The 15,682-nt window shown below is 37.4% G+C and overlaps 2 protein-coding genes across 2 annotated transcripts in view; one reads left to right on the top strand and one right to left on the bottom strand.

The window, feature by feature from the left end:
• Nucleotides 1-9: 9 nt before the first annotated feature.
• traf6 (TNF receptor-associated factor 6) lies at nt 10-8,825 on the top strand. Its single transcript, XM_007574554.2, has 8 exons — nt 10-162; nt 2,398-2,744; nt 3,027-3,177; nt 3,645-3,803; nt 4,451-4,522; nt 4,773-4,850; nt 4,930-5,253; nt 6,524-8,825. Exons 2-8 carry the CDS (start codon nt 2,422-2,424, stop codon nt 7,127-7,129), a joined length of 1,713 nt encoding a protein of 570 aa, XP_007574616.1. The 5' UTR covers nt 10-162; nt 2,398-2,421; the 3' UTR covers nt 7,130-8,825.
• Nucleotides 8,065-15,682, bottom strand: part of trpm5 (transient receptor potential cation channel, subfamily M, member 5) — a 24,692-nt gene continuing 17,074 nt past the window's right edge. Inside the window, exons 13-26 of the mRNA XM_007574556.2 lie at nt 14,876-14,999; nt 14,498-14,643; nt 13,681-13,793; nt 13,489-13,590; nt 13,036-13,291; nt 12,311-12,429; nt 12,029-12,161; nt 11,755-11,929; nt 11,390-11,558; nt 10,286-10,464; nt 9,932-10,064; nt 9,656-9,728; nt 9,449-9,539; nt 8,065-9,347 (exon numbers count right to left, since the gene is read on the bottom strand). Coding sequence (XP_007574618.1) covers nt 9,202-9,347; nt 9,449-9,539; nt 9,656-9,728; nt 9,932-10,064; nt 10,286-10,464; nt 11,390-11,558; nt 11,755-11,929; nt 12,029-12,161; nt 12,311-12,429; nt 13,036-13,291; nt 13,489-13,590; nt 13,681-13,793; nt 14,498-14,643; nt 14,876-14,999 — 1,959 coding nt within the window. The 3' untranslated portion in view covers nt 8,065-9,201. The remainder of the gene's footprint in view (nt 9,348-9,448; nt 9,540-9,655; nt 9,729-9,931; nt 10,065-10,285; nt 10,465-11,389; nt 11,559-11,754; nt 11,930-12,028; nt 12,162-12,310; nt 12,430-13,035; nt 13,292-13,488; nt 13,591-13,680; nt 13,794-14,497; nt 14,644-14,875; nt 15,000-15,682) is intronic.

Raw genomic sequence — 15,682 nt, 5'->3', positions numbered from 1 at the left:
CGATGACGTAGGAAAAGAAAAACAGGAAATCTGAAACTAAATGTTCGGGGCTTTTCAAGGCAAAGGTGGCTAAATTTTGGAGATAAAACCCGGGCTTCCACCGATACAAAGTTATTTATACTGCACCAGAAGGCGCGTGGGTGTGTGCTCTCAATAGTCTAGGTCAGTATAAGTGTAACTTATCTTTATTTTAGTCTCTTCTTAGTGCCGCTAGATTCGGGGTTGCAGTTCCGCATCTAGAAGCATGACTGTCAGGTGAAACAATTGCTAACTTTTGTGAGCATAAGGTTATGTCTTGAGAAATGGGTTTGACGTTGAATGACTTTGCTAGCAGGCTAGGTCACAACAGCTAATAAACATTTCGATCTTAGCTGTACGTTAGATACAAATTATAACTTTAGCCATACGAAGTAGTTTCTAAAGCCTCCTTAGTAAAAAAAATCAATTAGAATCCATAGGTGAGTAGATTAAGGCACGATTCCTGTGTATATTAGTGATAACCGATTGGCAGCAAATAAATGTACATTGACTGATTAACTATAGTGACAATAACACAGTTGTGACAATAACACAGTTTACACTTGTTTATCACGCACCATTTGTTTTAGCTTGATTTATTTCGAACATGACTGGAAAATAAAAGAGTAAAAGAACACGAATACAACTCTACTATAGTGATGTATTCAAGCCTCTATTATCTTAAAGCCTAACGAAGAGTAAGTCTAATATGCATGCTGTACATCAAATACAACCTCAGACCTATAAGATGTCAAACCATCCTTGTCTAAACAATGTTTCAATTAAATAGCTTTGAATCATTTAAGTTAGTAAATTTTTGGACATCCCTGCTTTTCTCCACTGAGACTAATCCACCTTTTCACTCTACCCATAGAATCTAAATATTTTCATTGTTGTTATAACTCTAAAAATTTCAAGATTATATTTTCTTCTCTGGTCATAGCTGCCACTGAAAACATTTTCTATGCATTTACAAGCAGCAGGTTGTGTCTTATTTTGTACATTATTTGTGAAGTTTTGTATTTGAGCAGATCAACAAACCTTTGGTCATTTGATTTTTAAAATTGTATATATTTTTATGTTCAGGAAAGCCAACATTGTTAACCATCCTCATTACTCTTTTTTTTTTTTTTTTTTTGCAGTTTTATAGTTAATGGTTTAAGTGCTGTTTTATGGAGAGTGGATGACTTCTACTCAACACTCCAGATATGGTACAATAGGAGAGGAGGACAAGTGTTTGGAGTGATTTCTGATTTCACAGCAAGTGTATTCTCAAGACTCCACTGGACAAATGCATCCCATTTCCTAGAGTACTTTGCATTCAAATTCTACTTATCATAGCAATTGGTAAGAGAATATCAAAATAACCTTGGTCAATTGCTATTAGTCATTGACTTCGTAGCAATATCTCCTTCTTGGCAAACGTGCTGACATTGGACGATTGTTGGCATAAATTATCTATTAACTTTGCAGCAATCCTTCATTCTGAGCAAGAATGAAACAAGCAGTTTAATTGAAAGCTAGTTCTTCATAATACAAATTCATAAGTATAATAAAATGAACAAAGATTTGTTTTTTCACATCAGTTAAAAGTAAACTGATTAACTTTTTTGACAACCATCTAAAGTTCTAGGTTGCCAAGCACAGAACCACACATTTTTGTGTTCAGTTTTTTTTAATATTCTGCTTTGTTGAGCCTTGTGGAGAGATTTCCATTGGCAAAAAGGGATGAAATATCTTTTTATTATTTTTCTAAAATCACCACGGTCTTTAATATGAAGTCATATGCCTTTCCACTTAATAATAACATAGCTGTGTAGAAAACAGGCAAACAGCTTGTTAAGAAAGATGACTTAAATCAAAAGCAGGGATATATAAATGTTGGCTTTTGTTATTTTTGCTATTTTTGGCTGAATTAATGAAGGAAGTTAAAGTGTTGCTATGCTGATGTGAGGAAGTTAAAATTGGCATTTCATAAGCACATGAGGCAAGTAGATGTTTTTAACCTGATAATATATAGATTGATATATTGTATTAATTATTTTTTTCTTTGTCTATGGATGGTCCTTACTGTACCATCCAAACAGTATAGTGGATGATATGCTGTTTGAAGAACAGTATACCATACAGTTTTACAGAAATTAATCATTCTTTCAAATGCTGCATCATTGAATCAAATGATCAACATATTTGTATAATTGGATTGAATTGGCTTTTGTGTTTGTTGCGAGCTGGCACCATATAACTTAATTATTGAACTGAAAAATAATTTCAACTGTCATTAAATAAAAACTTCACTTTTGAAACATTTTTTCTGTCAGTGTAATGAGCAATTATTATTTCAGTTTAATTAAAAATATATAATTTTTTGTCTTCTAGCTTTGATTTGGCACTCAAACACAGATGGCTTGCTGTGAAAGCAATAAGGGGAGTTTGGAGGAGGACAGCTATGACGGAGCAGTTGGATCGCTGTCTGAATGTGCCTTGTTAATGCAGGAAAAAGAAAGAGAATCCCTTTTAAGCCCATCAGAGAGTCCTGGCACCTTAATGAACAGCTCATCTAGTAGTCTTCAGACCCCTGCCCCACTTCAGGGTTATGATGTGGAATTTGACCCACCCCTCGAGAGTAAGTATGAGTGCCCAATCTGCCTGATGGCCTTAAGGAATGCCATCCAAACACGGTGTGGTCACCGATTCTGCAAGAGCTGCATTGAAAAGTCTATTCGGTAAGTTATTGTCTTTTATTTTAGACTGCACCAAATAACTGAAAGAGGATTTAACCAAATTGTTAATGCAAAATAAAATGGTTTATTCTTGAAGGATTTTTGTTTATTTGTTATTAGCAGCACAGTCATCTGTAAATTCCCTAGTCCTAATAATACGCTTCACTTTTGTGAATATAATGAAACATTTCAATTGTTTTTCTGCCCAAATATAAAGCCCCGTGTGGATGCAGATTATGTTAATGCCCTGCCTAATTAATTGCTACTCTTCCTCTTGCAAAACAGTGATACAGGACAGCGATGCCCTGTGGACAATGAAATGCTGTCAGAAGACCAACTGTTTCCTGATAATTTTGCCAAAAGAGAGATTCTATCGCTAACTGTTCGTTGTCCAAACTCTGGCTGCACTTACAAAATGGAGCTCCGACATTTAGAGGTTAGAAGTTTAATAGAAGAACATTTCTGATGGAGTTCATCCAACGGAATAAATATGACAATTCCATCAAGCTTTTTTTTGTGAAAGGACATTGATTTGCATGTTTAAAGAGATTTAGATGCTTGCATTCAGTTCCAAGATGAAAACAATTTTTAGGTTGCAAAGACTTTATTTTACTCATCATAGCAGCAACCACATACTCTCTGTGATTGTTCTGTTTCTGCTAATAGTGTTCAGTCTAGTTGCATTCTGCAGTCATTATTTTTTTGCTAGTGTTCCCTCTGCTTAAATTACATTAAAATATTTCTGATCCATGTGCTACATTGAATTTTATATCCTGTCTACTTTAAGTACCAGATTTATTTCTGTCCCATCTTATTTTTACCTTAAGTGACTTGGAGTAAATTGAATTGAGTAAAGCCAGCCATGTAATTAAGTTAACTCATTTACTTTGTTTTTCCTTCCAGAGTCATTTGGCTATGTGTCAGTTTGCCACTGTGCCTTGTCCACAGTGCCAGCAGCCTGTAAGGAAGAGCTACCTAGAGGAGCACAAAGCTGTTGAGTGCCACAGAAGGCCCATGTCTTGCCCAGACTGTGTGGCATCCTTTGTTTTTGAGGATAAAGAGGTACTGCTGCCACACTGCTAGGCATGAGATTGTGTGAAATATAGAAAGAAAAAATATATATATTTAAAAAAGGCAAATCATAAAAGGTTTTATAAGCAAACTTTGCCCTCAATGACAATTTTTATTTTATTTTTATTTGTGAATCTAAGCAAAGACAGGTTAAACATCACTTCAATCTAGTAGTAATTTTCAATTGCATATTCTACACATCATTATAGCTTGTACAATTCTTCCGTTTGTGCTTGTGCTTATTATTTTGCGCTTGTGTAAACAGATTTTCACTCTCAAACACTACAGCAAACATGTTTTGTACATTAATATATAATTTTTAAAAAATCTATAATCCATAAAGGTTCACAATGGTTAAGGCAGTTGTGTATTCATTTTTTTTTATTAATGCAGTTTGTTCATAATTTGGTATTTCACTTAGTGCTGTGAGAGATGCTGTTCTAAAAAACTGGATTGCTCATTTGAAAATGTATTATAATCATGTTTTAAATTGCTCAGAACATAAAAAATCTACAAAAAGAAAATAGCATTTATCACTTTAGTATACCAATAACTGACTCATACCTATTTATTACTGTTTAACGGTACTGAGGATGACAAGGGTTGGTCTTTTAATCTCATTCTGGTTTGTCTCTTAGCTACATGAGCAGCAGTGCCCGTTTGCCAGTGTGAGGTGCCAGTACTGTGAGATGGATCTGATCAGAGACCAGGTAAAAGTCACAGTTGTGTCTAGTGCAGGAAATGAACCGTAAGCTGTTAGGCTTACTTACAACTAACAGCTTCCCCTTTGCTCAAACTTTAGGGAACTGCTCCTCATGTTGTCAATACACACATACAATTGAATTACAATATGTTGGTTCTGTTGTAAAAGCTGAAGTTCGTGGTGCATTGTTATACTTTTTATTTACACATTTAATGCTGTTTTTGTTAAATAACCATGATTCATGTTATATTTTTCAGATGGAATCCCATTGTGATATAGATTGCCCAAAAGCCCCCATTGCCTGTAACTTTAGCATGTTTGGCTGTAAGGAAAGGGTATGTGATTTGTTTTGTTACACAATTGAACAAATGTATCTCTAAGTGTGTCTGACCACAAACTGTTTTTACTTTACAGATGCAGCGACACGACCTGGCTCAGCACATGCAAGAGTTCACACAGATGCACATGCGTTACATGGCAGAGTTCTTACGTAGCCTCAGCCTCAATGGCACATCGCCCAAACCTCTCAGAACTCCAGGGCCGTCCATTTTGGCCGAGGATATTGGCGCTGCAGCACCAGCGGCAGCCTGCAGCGGGCTCAGAGGAGCTGCGAGCTGCAGCATCAGCTCAGCCGCAACTCAGCCCACCGAGGAAATGCAGAGGATCAGAGAGATGGATGCGCGATTGGTGAAGCAGGATCACCAGCTGCGTGAGCTCATCATACTGAAAGACACACAAGTAAGAGCTTACCAAGTGCTCTGAGTGAGCTCATCATGATTTCTGTGAAATATCTCCACTGATTAAAATCACAGTATCAGTCCGAACAACAAACCACTGAAATGTTTTTTTTATGAGTTAGATGAACTTCATATCAATAATTCTGAATAAATGTGAATGTGTCTTTTCAGTCATATTTGCTACACCTAATGGCATGGTGATTTCAGTCTCTTATTGTAGAAATGCTGGTATATTTCTCTATGTCTAGCCCTCGCATTACTTCTGCCTGCATGTTATGCAGGCTTACGTTTGACTTTACTTCGTAAATTTTGCATGTGGGTCAGCAGAACATTGTTGGTTCCTTCTGGGAGTCAAAAATATATTAATTATATCACTTTAACAGAGATCATATTAGATCTCTGCTAATATGGCTTTACATGAGTTCACTCGCAATATATTCATTTTATCTCAGCGCTCACTCATTTTGTAGTGTTGAGTTATATTTTTGTAATAAACAAAATATTTGTGCCAAATCTTAGGCCCTGAATGGACAGATATAAGCACGGTATATTTTTCTAAATGATTTAGAAAAAATGTGTGGCCACACAACAGGTTGCAACGCCACAGAAAATGATGTAGTAGGTATGCTGGGACAATACGCGGGGCTGTAATAGTGACAGAGAACAAAAACATAAACCGTCACCACATTTATTTATGAGAGAACACTGCATGCAAGAGAGAGAGAGAGAAAGAAAGCGACATACATCTTTCCTGCTGTTTGTTTTTTTTTTTTTGCTTTTCCAATTCTAGGTATATTATTTATATATTCAATAAATGTGAGGGATTTTCAAGGTTCAGTTATATAAAAACTTAAAACATGAAAGTGGGGTTTTGAAATGTATCCACCCTGAAACCTGGTTTCAAAAATGATCGTTTCTGGTCTCTCAAGAGTCCGAATCCATGTGGACTCAGCCTGGAACTCAAGTGCAACTCTTTGTGCGGGCGGGGCCTTAGATTTCATGTGTGAAAAATTAGGATTTAGACAAGGATTGGTCAGTGTTTTAAATGAAAGGCAACATTTTTACTAATAAATGCTCAAGACAGAGTTGTGTCACCTGTTGCTATCTCCATTCACATAAAGACTTTCATCTCTTTTTAACTAAGTTTTTTCAGTTTTTAAAAAAGAAGAGATTACTTTATAACTTCTTAAAGTTAAGACTGATGGATTATGTTACTCTGCTTAATTTACTTATTATGTTGTAACTAACCTTATGCTCCATGTCATTGGCAGGCAGAGCATCTTATGGATCTGCGGCGTAAGGTCTCAATGCTGGAGGAAACTGTGAAGGAGCTGGAGGCCCAGCATTGCCACGGCATTTTCATCTGGCGCCTCAGAGGTTTCTCTCACCTCTTGCGCAACCAAGAAGCAGGCCAGACAGTGGTCGAGCACAGCCCTGGCTTCTACACGGGCCGTCCAGGCTACAGGCTGTGTCTGCGCTTACACCTGCAGACGCCCAACGCCCCACGCTGCTCCAACTTCATCTCCCTTTTCGTCCACACTATGCAAGGAGTTTTTGACGGGCAGCTGACATGGCCTTTTCAAGGAACAATTCGGCTTGCCATCTTAGACCAGGGACCCGAGTGTCAGCATCACATGGAGGTCATGGAGACAAAGCCAGACCTGCAAGCCTTCCAGAAACCTGTGATTGCACGCAATCCCAAAGGATTTGGCTACGTCACTTTTTTGCATCTGCAACAGCTGAGTCAGAAAGCTTTTCTGAAAGATGACACTCTGCTGATCCGCTGCGAGGTGACGCCACGCTTTGATAGCATGTTTCATCGGGAGGGACCGGCCGTGCAGCCAAGAGGACCTGAAGCATCGATATCAAAAGAATAAGGTCAAGCTTCTTTATTTGGGATTGGTGTCATTTCGGTTGTATAGAACACAAGTACCAGTGTTTCAGTATTGCCTGTTTATCATAAAACATACACAGCAGAAAAGATTAACCTCGCTTTCATTCATCAAAGTGAATTTTCTGGTATTTATTTGTTCTCCAATGTCTGAATGTTTGTTTTCATGAATGTCTTTTAAAAGGCGTCTATGTCTTCCTCTGAAAACTTGATCTGATTTAATCTTGTGGCTTGTTAGAGGCATGGGAGTGGGTTTGGTACGATTTGAAGCGATGTGCTTCTAAGTAACAGCATAAAATTAGTGGATTATCGCTTTGATGCAGATTTTAACTTTGTGTATCACAGCTTTAATATTTAATTTACATTTCAACTACTATTACTCTCAATATGTATTAACCTTTGATTCTAATCAATACTTTTCAAGACCTAACATTATTTCTCCGGTTATCTCTAATAGATTTCTTTAGAAATGATATGGCATGTTAGAAACGAGCTTTTTGTTTTTCACAAGTTACAACCAAACACATAAAAACTGCTTTCAGCTCTAAATCTGAGCATAATTGACTTTTACTCAAAAATAAGGAGTCTTAAAATTCAATATATTCATAGTTATGATGTGGACTTGATAAATCTTAATATTATGTGCCTGTATAAAGTGCATCTTAGTCCGTAATTTTAAAATGTACATGTTTTTCTTTCTTAGGAAAATAACTGAATTAAAGAAATTAGTTGGATCAATAATTAGTTGTCATCTGAGTAAGTGTGTAGGTCTCAAAATACAAGCCTCTTCATATTTCCTTATGAAGTCATCTATTAGTCCATACTGAATGAAGATATAAGTGCAGAATGCAGGAAAAATGAAAGACTACAAAAGAATTCAAAGAAAAACAAAACAGTGAGTCTGTAGAAATGGCACTGAGCTATGTGAAAATTATTTTATTGAATCCACATTTTGTATTCCGACATTTGATATGAAATTATCGACAATAAATGCTGCAGAACATCAGGAAAAAACAGTTGTATAGTCTAAATTGACACTTTAAAAATAAAAAAGGCGTGAAGAAATGGGAGAAAGTGAAGGAAATAAGGTGCTCCTGTATAACATATAAAAGATTCTACCACAAAAACATAAAATTAAGTGCTTTGGGAAGCCGGATGGGGAGACTGACATCCCCTGGTTTACAGTTCACTGGATGTTTAGTGAAAAGTTCTTAAATCAGGGCATGTGTGATGATGTTTCAGCAGTTCTCAGAAGAACAAAGTGATTATAACTCTAAGCTGCGCTTTAATAAAAACTTCACATCACACATTTTTCTGCAAAAATCACTGCAAAAAGTAATTAAACCTGGTGTGCTCTTTAAAATTTCCAATCATAAGCAGAAATGAAAAAAAAAAAAGATTTACAATCATGGAACATCGTAGAAGATATTCCATGGGTTCCATTGCTTTTTGTTGTTTTGTTCTGCTGTTTTAGGTGCAGAAATGTAATTTTGAAATAATATTTGATGTTTCTTACCTATTCCTGGGTAATGTGACTAGTACATATAAATTTAACATAAGTTTTTGCTGCTTGTTGAGCAGCAAAATGCTTACTTTACTTTTTGTTTTCTTCTTTGCAAACAATGTCATTTGATTTGACTATGTAAACAATGCTACTGTCTTAAAGTTTTATAATATTATGGGATGGCTTCTTAAAATTGTCATTTGTTGCTTGTTAAAATGATGCTCTCTGTAATCATTAGGAACCCACATTTTCGGACGCACAAACAGCACCTTTGAAAATGTCATTTCCTGCATTTTAGCAACCTGCTGAAATAAAACTGTTATTCCATTTCAATAATTTGGCCTTTGTAATGTACTCATTCCCTTCATTTGTCATGCAGCTCCAAAACTAAGGATAAACCAAATAACCTGAACTTACAATTCTTACTAAAAGAAAGATGCACTATGAACTACTGTAACGTCAAGATAAAAAAAACAACAAAAAACAGAAATGCCAGGAGGATAAGAAGAAGGGTTGGACTTGGCATCTTTTACAAGTTAATGCTGTGACTATTATTATTCATCAATGTATGGAAATTTCTTGTTGGCTCCATATCCTGGGTGACCAGGTTTGGGTTCTTCCTCTTCTTGTCTGGCTTCTTGCTCAGAGTGACTTTGAGGTGTGTCCGCAGTGTGGTCTGCCTTGCTGCCTGTTAGAGATGCTGACATGGCGTGTCGTATTAGTACAAAACCAGACATAAACGCTCACCATTGTCCTGCGTCGTTTTTGTTAGCCATCACAGGTCTCTGATTTTTGACTCACTTGGAGCTTTTGGAGCATCTTTTTCACATTTGAGCGTGCTCTGCGCAAAGCACTCCGCCATCCAGGACAGCACTTCTCCACAATATCGAACCTACACAGAGATGGAGAAATAGCTGAGGATTAACCAGTCTCTGCACTTCCATAAGTTAAAAAACAGTTGCAGCAGAAGCAGCCATGCAATGCATCAAGGTGATGCTGCCGGTCTACCTGAGCTTCCACTGATACCAGTCGCCTCTCTTGGTCCTTGAAACCACCAACGATCTTTAGCAAACTCTGAACCCTGAATAAAAACATAAAGCTTAAATTAGTTGTAATAATATCACTTGGTGAATTAAATTAAAGCTTAAAATAATTTGGCTTTGGACATAGTCTACATGGAGCTTGGAAATAAAAAAAAAAAACAAAAAAAACAGGCTATCTTTTAATGATCTAACAGATTGGGAGTTCACGGATTTATGCTCCTTAAAACTGAAAAATAATTACTTCGAGGAGGTAGTCTTGAGTTTCTCCTCACTGCTCTCCCATTGCTGGCGCTCCACTTTTGCCAGGTAATTCTCTTTCTGCACCGTCTCCCATGTTATGAGCCTCTGGTCTAGTCCTACTGGCAGCTCCCTCTCTGCCAACACACAGGAAAACAAGCACACAGACACATGCAGGCAAAGAGAATGAAACAAACTAACAGAATTCCCTTGAAGGCAAAAGATGCAACAACACTGAAGAAACGCTTTGAAGTACTTCATTTTTTATAAATTAGCTCCCAAAAAAATAAAAAAACAACAAGCAGTTGGGAATGGTTTAAAAGTCCCAAATGGAAAACGGATTGTAGAACCTACATACCAAGATGTTCTTGCTTAGACTCGGGCCGTTTAACCATGCAGAGGATGAGCTGAGAGATGTGGCTGATGATGATGAAGGGTGGGGCCAGCGCAGGCCGGCTGTGGTATTCCACGATCAGGTTATATCTCTGGAACTTCCAGAAGATGTCTGTGTTACCCTGCACCACTTGAAAGGTGTAACTGCAAATTGTGATACAAATAGTCAAAAGTATTATCTTGATGGGTTATTTTTTTTAGATACAGTGCTTTGCAGAAGTATTCATATGCTTTGAAAATGTTCACATTTTGTCAATTTACAACCATAAAAGTCAATGTAGTTTTCTGGTATTGTAATGAGATATACCAGCATAAAGTAGAAACTGATTAAGTTGAAAGAAATATATACATGTTTCTGAAAAGTGTGACATGCAATTGTATTTCAGTCATAATGATAAAATAGAAACACCATTTGACTTAATTACAGCTGCGAATCCTATCTTTACAAGCTTTGTCTCTTCCTTTCAATCATCTTTCAATGGATGATTGAAAGGAAGGAACTTTTTTAATAACACTGAACTTAAGGGTATTTCAGTTTATGTGTAATGACTGCATATAACATGCTCTATGCTTTCTGAAATGAATGACAATAAACAATAAGTTTTTTTTCCACAATATTAATTTTTTTGGAGCTGTATTTGTAGAAACTGACACATTTGCTGATTTTATTTTAAAATTTTTTTGATAGATATCTTAAACCGAGTCAGATTGGACAGAGAGCAACTATAAGCACCATTTTTAATTATTTCTTCAAATTCTCAGTTGCATTTAGACATTTTTAGAAATGTAGAAATTTGACTCGGTCTAACCCATAAATATGTTTTAGTATGTATGTTTAAAGCTCTTTTCACTTCCCAGCTATGAACTACTTGCATAGATTTGTCACATGAAACACAATTAAAAAAAACAGGGAAGTTTGTAATTCTGATATCTCAGAAGGTCAAAATGTTCCAGAGGTGTGAATATTTTTTGCATGGCACTCTAATTCACAATGAAAAAAACAATAGATTTGAAATGTGAGTTGTTGACATCAGCAGCTTTCTGCATGTATTTTAAACACTTGACTGACCTGAACATTGCAATAAGGAGGTTGAGCAGAAGCACATTGGTGACAAGGAGGAAGATAACCAGCAGCAGAATCACCAGCCAGTTGGCGTACTTATTGGGACACGGCGGTAGATGACCCTCGAGAATCTGAGTTGAGTTTTCAGTGCAGGTAATATTTGGCATTCGGGCAGCTGGGTCACATTTCAGGAGAAAAGAAAGACATAGACAAAATTAGAAACTCTTGGTCAGATGGTCAGAAAGTCATCCTTGTTTGTAATATTACAGCTATGAGTTAAGTTGTAATATTTTTTTGTACTAGAAAAATATATCTTTATATGTTCAAAGGCAATAAATGACATCTTTCAACATGGTGTATTTGTTTTTTACCATCTATATCATCCAGTGGAATTTGGCCAAATATGTGCAGATAAGGGCGGTACAAGGCTCTACGAAACACCCAGTCAATCCGTGGGTCATTAGGGTGGAGAAGAGCCTGCGTAGCTACGCCATAAGCAATTAGCCACACACTCAGGAAAAAGAGGAAGAAGAAAACATCCTTCATCTGTAAGACATGGGTATTTTACATGTTAATAGCTATATTAGTGGGAAAATGTCTAAATTAATGACTTTATTTCCTAGTAGGACCATTTGACTTGATCACCATTCTTTCCACAATGATGATCTTGGGGCCGAGTTGTTTATGGATGGCAAAGATGTGGATGAGACGTAGAGTAAAAACCATAAAATCTATGGCCAGAACTGTCCGTCCCGCTTCAAAGGTGTCTTCCGACATCCTGCAGAATCAAAGACCAACGTTGGTTCAATACAGTATTTCATTCCCTAATCAACTCATTTAATTTGATGATGAAGTTCACATTCTTATAACTATTATAACAGAACATCCATACATTATTTAATTTGCACTTTTCCATTATTGTTGTACCTGCAGGAAACCCCAACAACAAAGAGTAAGATGGCCACCATGTCACACTTGTTCCAGTTGTCCTCTACGTAGAGCTTAAACTTCTTCAGGATGTTAATTTCTTCGTCAGTGAAGAAACTCTGTCATAGAACAAAGTTATTGCCTTAACATCATGTTTTCTGGAGGATTTTTACCAGTTTAATTTATTGCATCATCCGCAAAAATGTACGCATTGCTCATTAAACAAACACGTCCATTATACCTGCTAATTCTAGCATCTCTGGATGTATGAATGCATGTTTGCATCAATGTATTTTGACATAGCCAGATAATGCAACAGCGGTGAAGTCGTGTCTTATGTCGGTCTGCTGCACCCAGGGGAGCAATGCTCCAAGGGATCACGGCAAGAAGCGATCATGCTTATCTGACCTGTCTCCCAGGGAGAGAGGGAAAGGAATGCAGAGAGGTGAGAGGCTCATGAGTCCTCAAATTCCCTACAGAGAATGAGCTCACTCTAACAAAATCACATCATCGCCTACTCAGATGTGTCTGACTTGTCGGGACTGAATGCCTTAGCACATCTCATAAAAGTGCTGCTCCTTCACAAAAGGTGTGATGTTCTTGCATAAGACAGCTGAATATTCCTGACAAATTGTCCCCAAAAGAAGGACGGGCTACGTTGAGACGGCTTTGAAAATATTAAGCAGAACACTTAGGGACCATGTGTGATTCTGTATGTATGTCACCTGTCGAATTTCTTCCAGCACCAAGGTGAACACCCAGAAGTAGAGCATTATCTCCGGAACTTTAGGACCATCGGGCGGGCTCTTGAAGTCCAGAAGAAGAACGTAAGTGAAGAGGCAGAGGAAGGCGAAGTACATGATGACGTTGCCAAAGAACACAGTGACAGGAGCGCTCCAGAAGCGACGCCAGCGGCGGAGCAGGAAGCGCCACCAAACGCTGGCACAGCTCTGAGATGTCTGACCTCCAGGTGCAGTATCCCTGAAAAAAAAACAACCATGCCACAAATACAGTGAAGCAAACACAGTGCATGCACAAGAGTGTATGACACAAAGATTTTTATTTATTCGAGGTCAGCTAACAACATATTAAAGCTTATTTTAATCAAATATCTATGTTAGTTTTCCTGGCAGTTAATTAAATGATTTACAGTGAAAACACTTTGAAGGCAAACTCACAAAGGATCATCGTCATCCGTTAGCAGTAAAGCCTTTTCTGTGTCGAGGCTGTCCAGCTCCACAAACTCCTTTTTACCATCACGATTATCCAGTTCTTCATCGCTGAAACACAAACCAGTCTGTCAGTGAACATAAGCAAATAAATACCTGCCAACTGCATGGTTAAAGTTGTGTAATACAATTTTTGTTCACCTAAACATAATGAGGTTGGTCCAAATAAGGGGTGGAAAGAAGAAAGAGACCACAAGTTTGGAGATGGCAGTGTCTGTCGTCATCGCCCCCCACCAAAGCTTTGTGAGGAGAGCCTGTGGTGAGAGTTGGCATTAGGATAATTTCTAGCAGTGAAGGATTAACTTGAATGAAAAAATGTTTACCACAAGGGGGCACTATAGGTCTTTCTATTTAGACACCATACTGCTCTGGGACTACATTCTTGAGGACACATATTAAGAGTTATATAACCAAAAGGCATAACAAAAAAAAAAACAAACAAAAAAAACACACAATATATGATTCACGTTTGGTTTCACAGCTGCAGTTTGAATTTAGTCTCCTACGTGTCGAGGCACCTGATGCTTTGCCATGACTATGTCCACCCTAACAAAATAGTGTTGCCTTGCATATTTTTTATAATAATACACATGTACTGAATCATAATTAACTGCTTCCAAGTAAAAAAAGACTACAATATTCCAACTGTGTCCTTTAAATAAAAGATGTTATTCGCTGTGCGCTAACTTTCCCTGCTGATACTGAATACCAATTAACTCTCACTGATGACTTTCTAATGACAAGGACATATCTTGGAGGGAAATTTGGGAAGAAAAAATGTGCTGTATGAAGTATCTAATGGAATACACTGCTCTGATTAATAACCATAATGAGAATGTCACTAAGTAACCTAGATATACATGTCAGTTTTCACAACATTGTTCTGCAGCAGAGTGACAGGCTGAGTAAGAAAACTTGGCCTCCAATCTCAGGAGGCCAAATGTTATCTTCTTGTTACCTGAACTCCATCGTGGGCAAAGAAAGATTTGGCATCAGCCTCAGTTGCCAAGTTGAGAACAGTGGATTTACTCCAGCACTGTGTTCTTCTCACTAACAAAGCATAGGCCCTGTCTTCACTGTTGGAATAACACTCTCCAAAGACATCTGAAAAAAAAACAAAAAAACAACAAGAACAGTTAGTAAAGTGTCAACCAATTAAATCCTTTATTTTGGACAATTTCCGTCTTTCAGATTTAGAGTTTTATTCTCTTCTAATGGCATTTGTTTGTGCTTCTCTCAAGACAATGCTGGTTTGAGGTAGGGGGTATGCTTACTTGACCTTTGGATTCTGTAACCACACTGTCAACTCTTATCATCGGACAGTTTAAGAACTCACCAAGGGCAAACTGCTCGTACTTGGCCTCCTTCATACTGCGTGCAGACTCAGCCTCAGATTCCAGGCGTGCCATCTCTTTCAGAATCTTACATCCTGCCAGGGCTGCTGCAACTGCCTCGGGGCCCTGAAGGATTAAAAGAAAGCTGGATCCAAGAAATGGGGCTGGAAGAAACATCTAGTGAATTTGGGATTTATTTTTTGCATCTCAATTACTGTGCATGCTGCATCAGCTATGTTTAAGAGGCAAATAGTAGAATTGACCCCTTAGTCTTTAAGTTGCTGTTTTAAAAGCATAGTTCTGGATTTTTTTAAAGTGCGTTTCGGATAAAATATTCAGAGAAGTCTAACATCAGTAGATAACTCTCATAGTTTAATATAAATCCAGATTAGTTGATCCTGAAAGCAAAAGCCATTGGCCAAGACCACAGTAGAGTTTCAAAGAATAACCCTAATCTTATAAAGGCCATAGAAGATTATGCAAATACTTATCTGTGAACCTTTAACCTGTCATCATGTTTGCACTGGAAGGTGGTGTAACACTTGTGACCTTCCTGTGTAGAACGTGTTCTGATAATAGCACAGATAACGAATTTGCAGATAGAGTAAATATTTAGCTGAAAAGTAAGGCAGATTAGAAATGCTTCACATCTTCCATTTCAAGTGCTTGTTTTACTGAAATGGATCACCAGAATTTCACTTCACAAAAAATGCTGTACTATTTATTTATTTATTTATTTATTTGCCATGATTTTCTACCTATGTCCTGTTATCTATGGGATGAGAAAATCACCCCCTCTGCTCTCCAAA

The sequence above is a fragment of the Poecilia formosa genome, unplaced genomic scaffold (assembly GCF_000485575.1).
Source record: "Poecilia formosa unplaced genomic scaffold, Poecilia_formosa-5.1.2 Scaffold356, whole genome shotgun sequence".
In the NCBI taxonomy this organism is placed as follows: domain Eukaryota; kingdom Metazoa; phylum Chordata; class Actinopteri; order Cyprinodontiformes; family Poeciliidae; genus Poecilia; species Poecilia formosa.
This window is presented reverse-complemented; position numbering and strand designations above follow the sequence as displayed.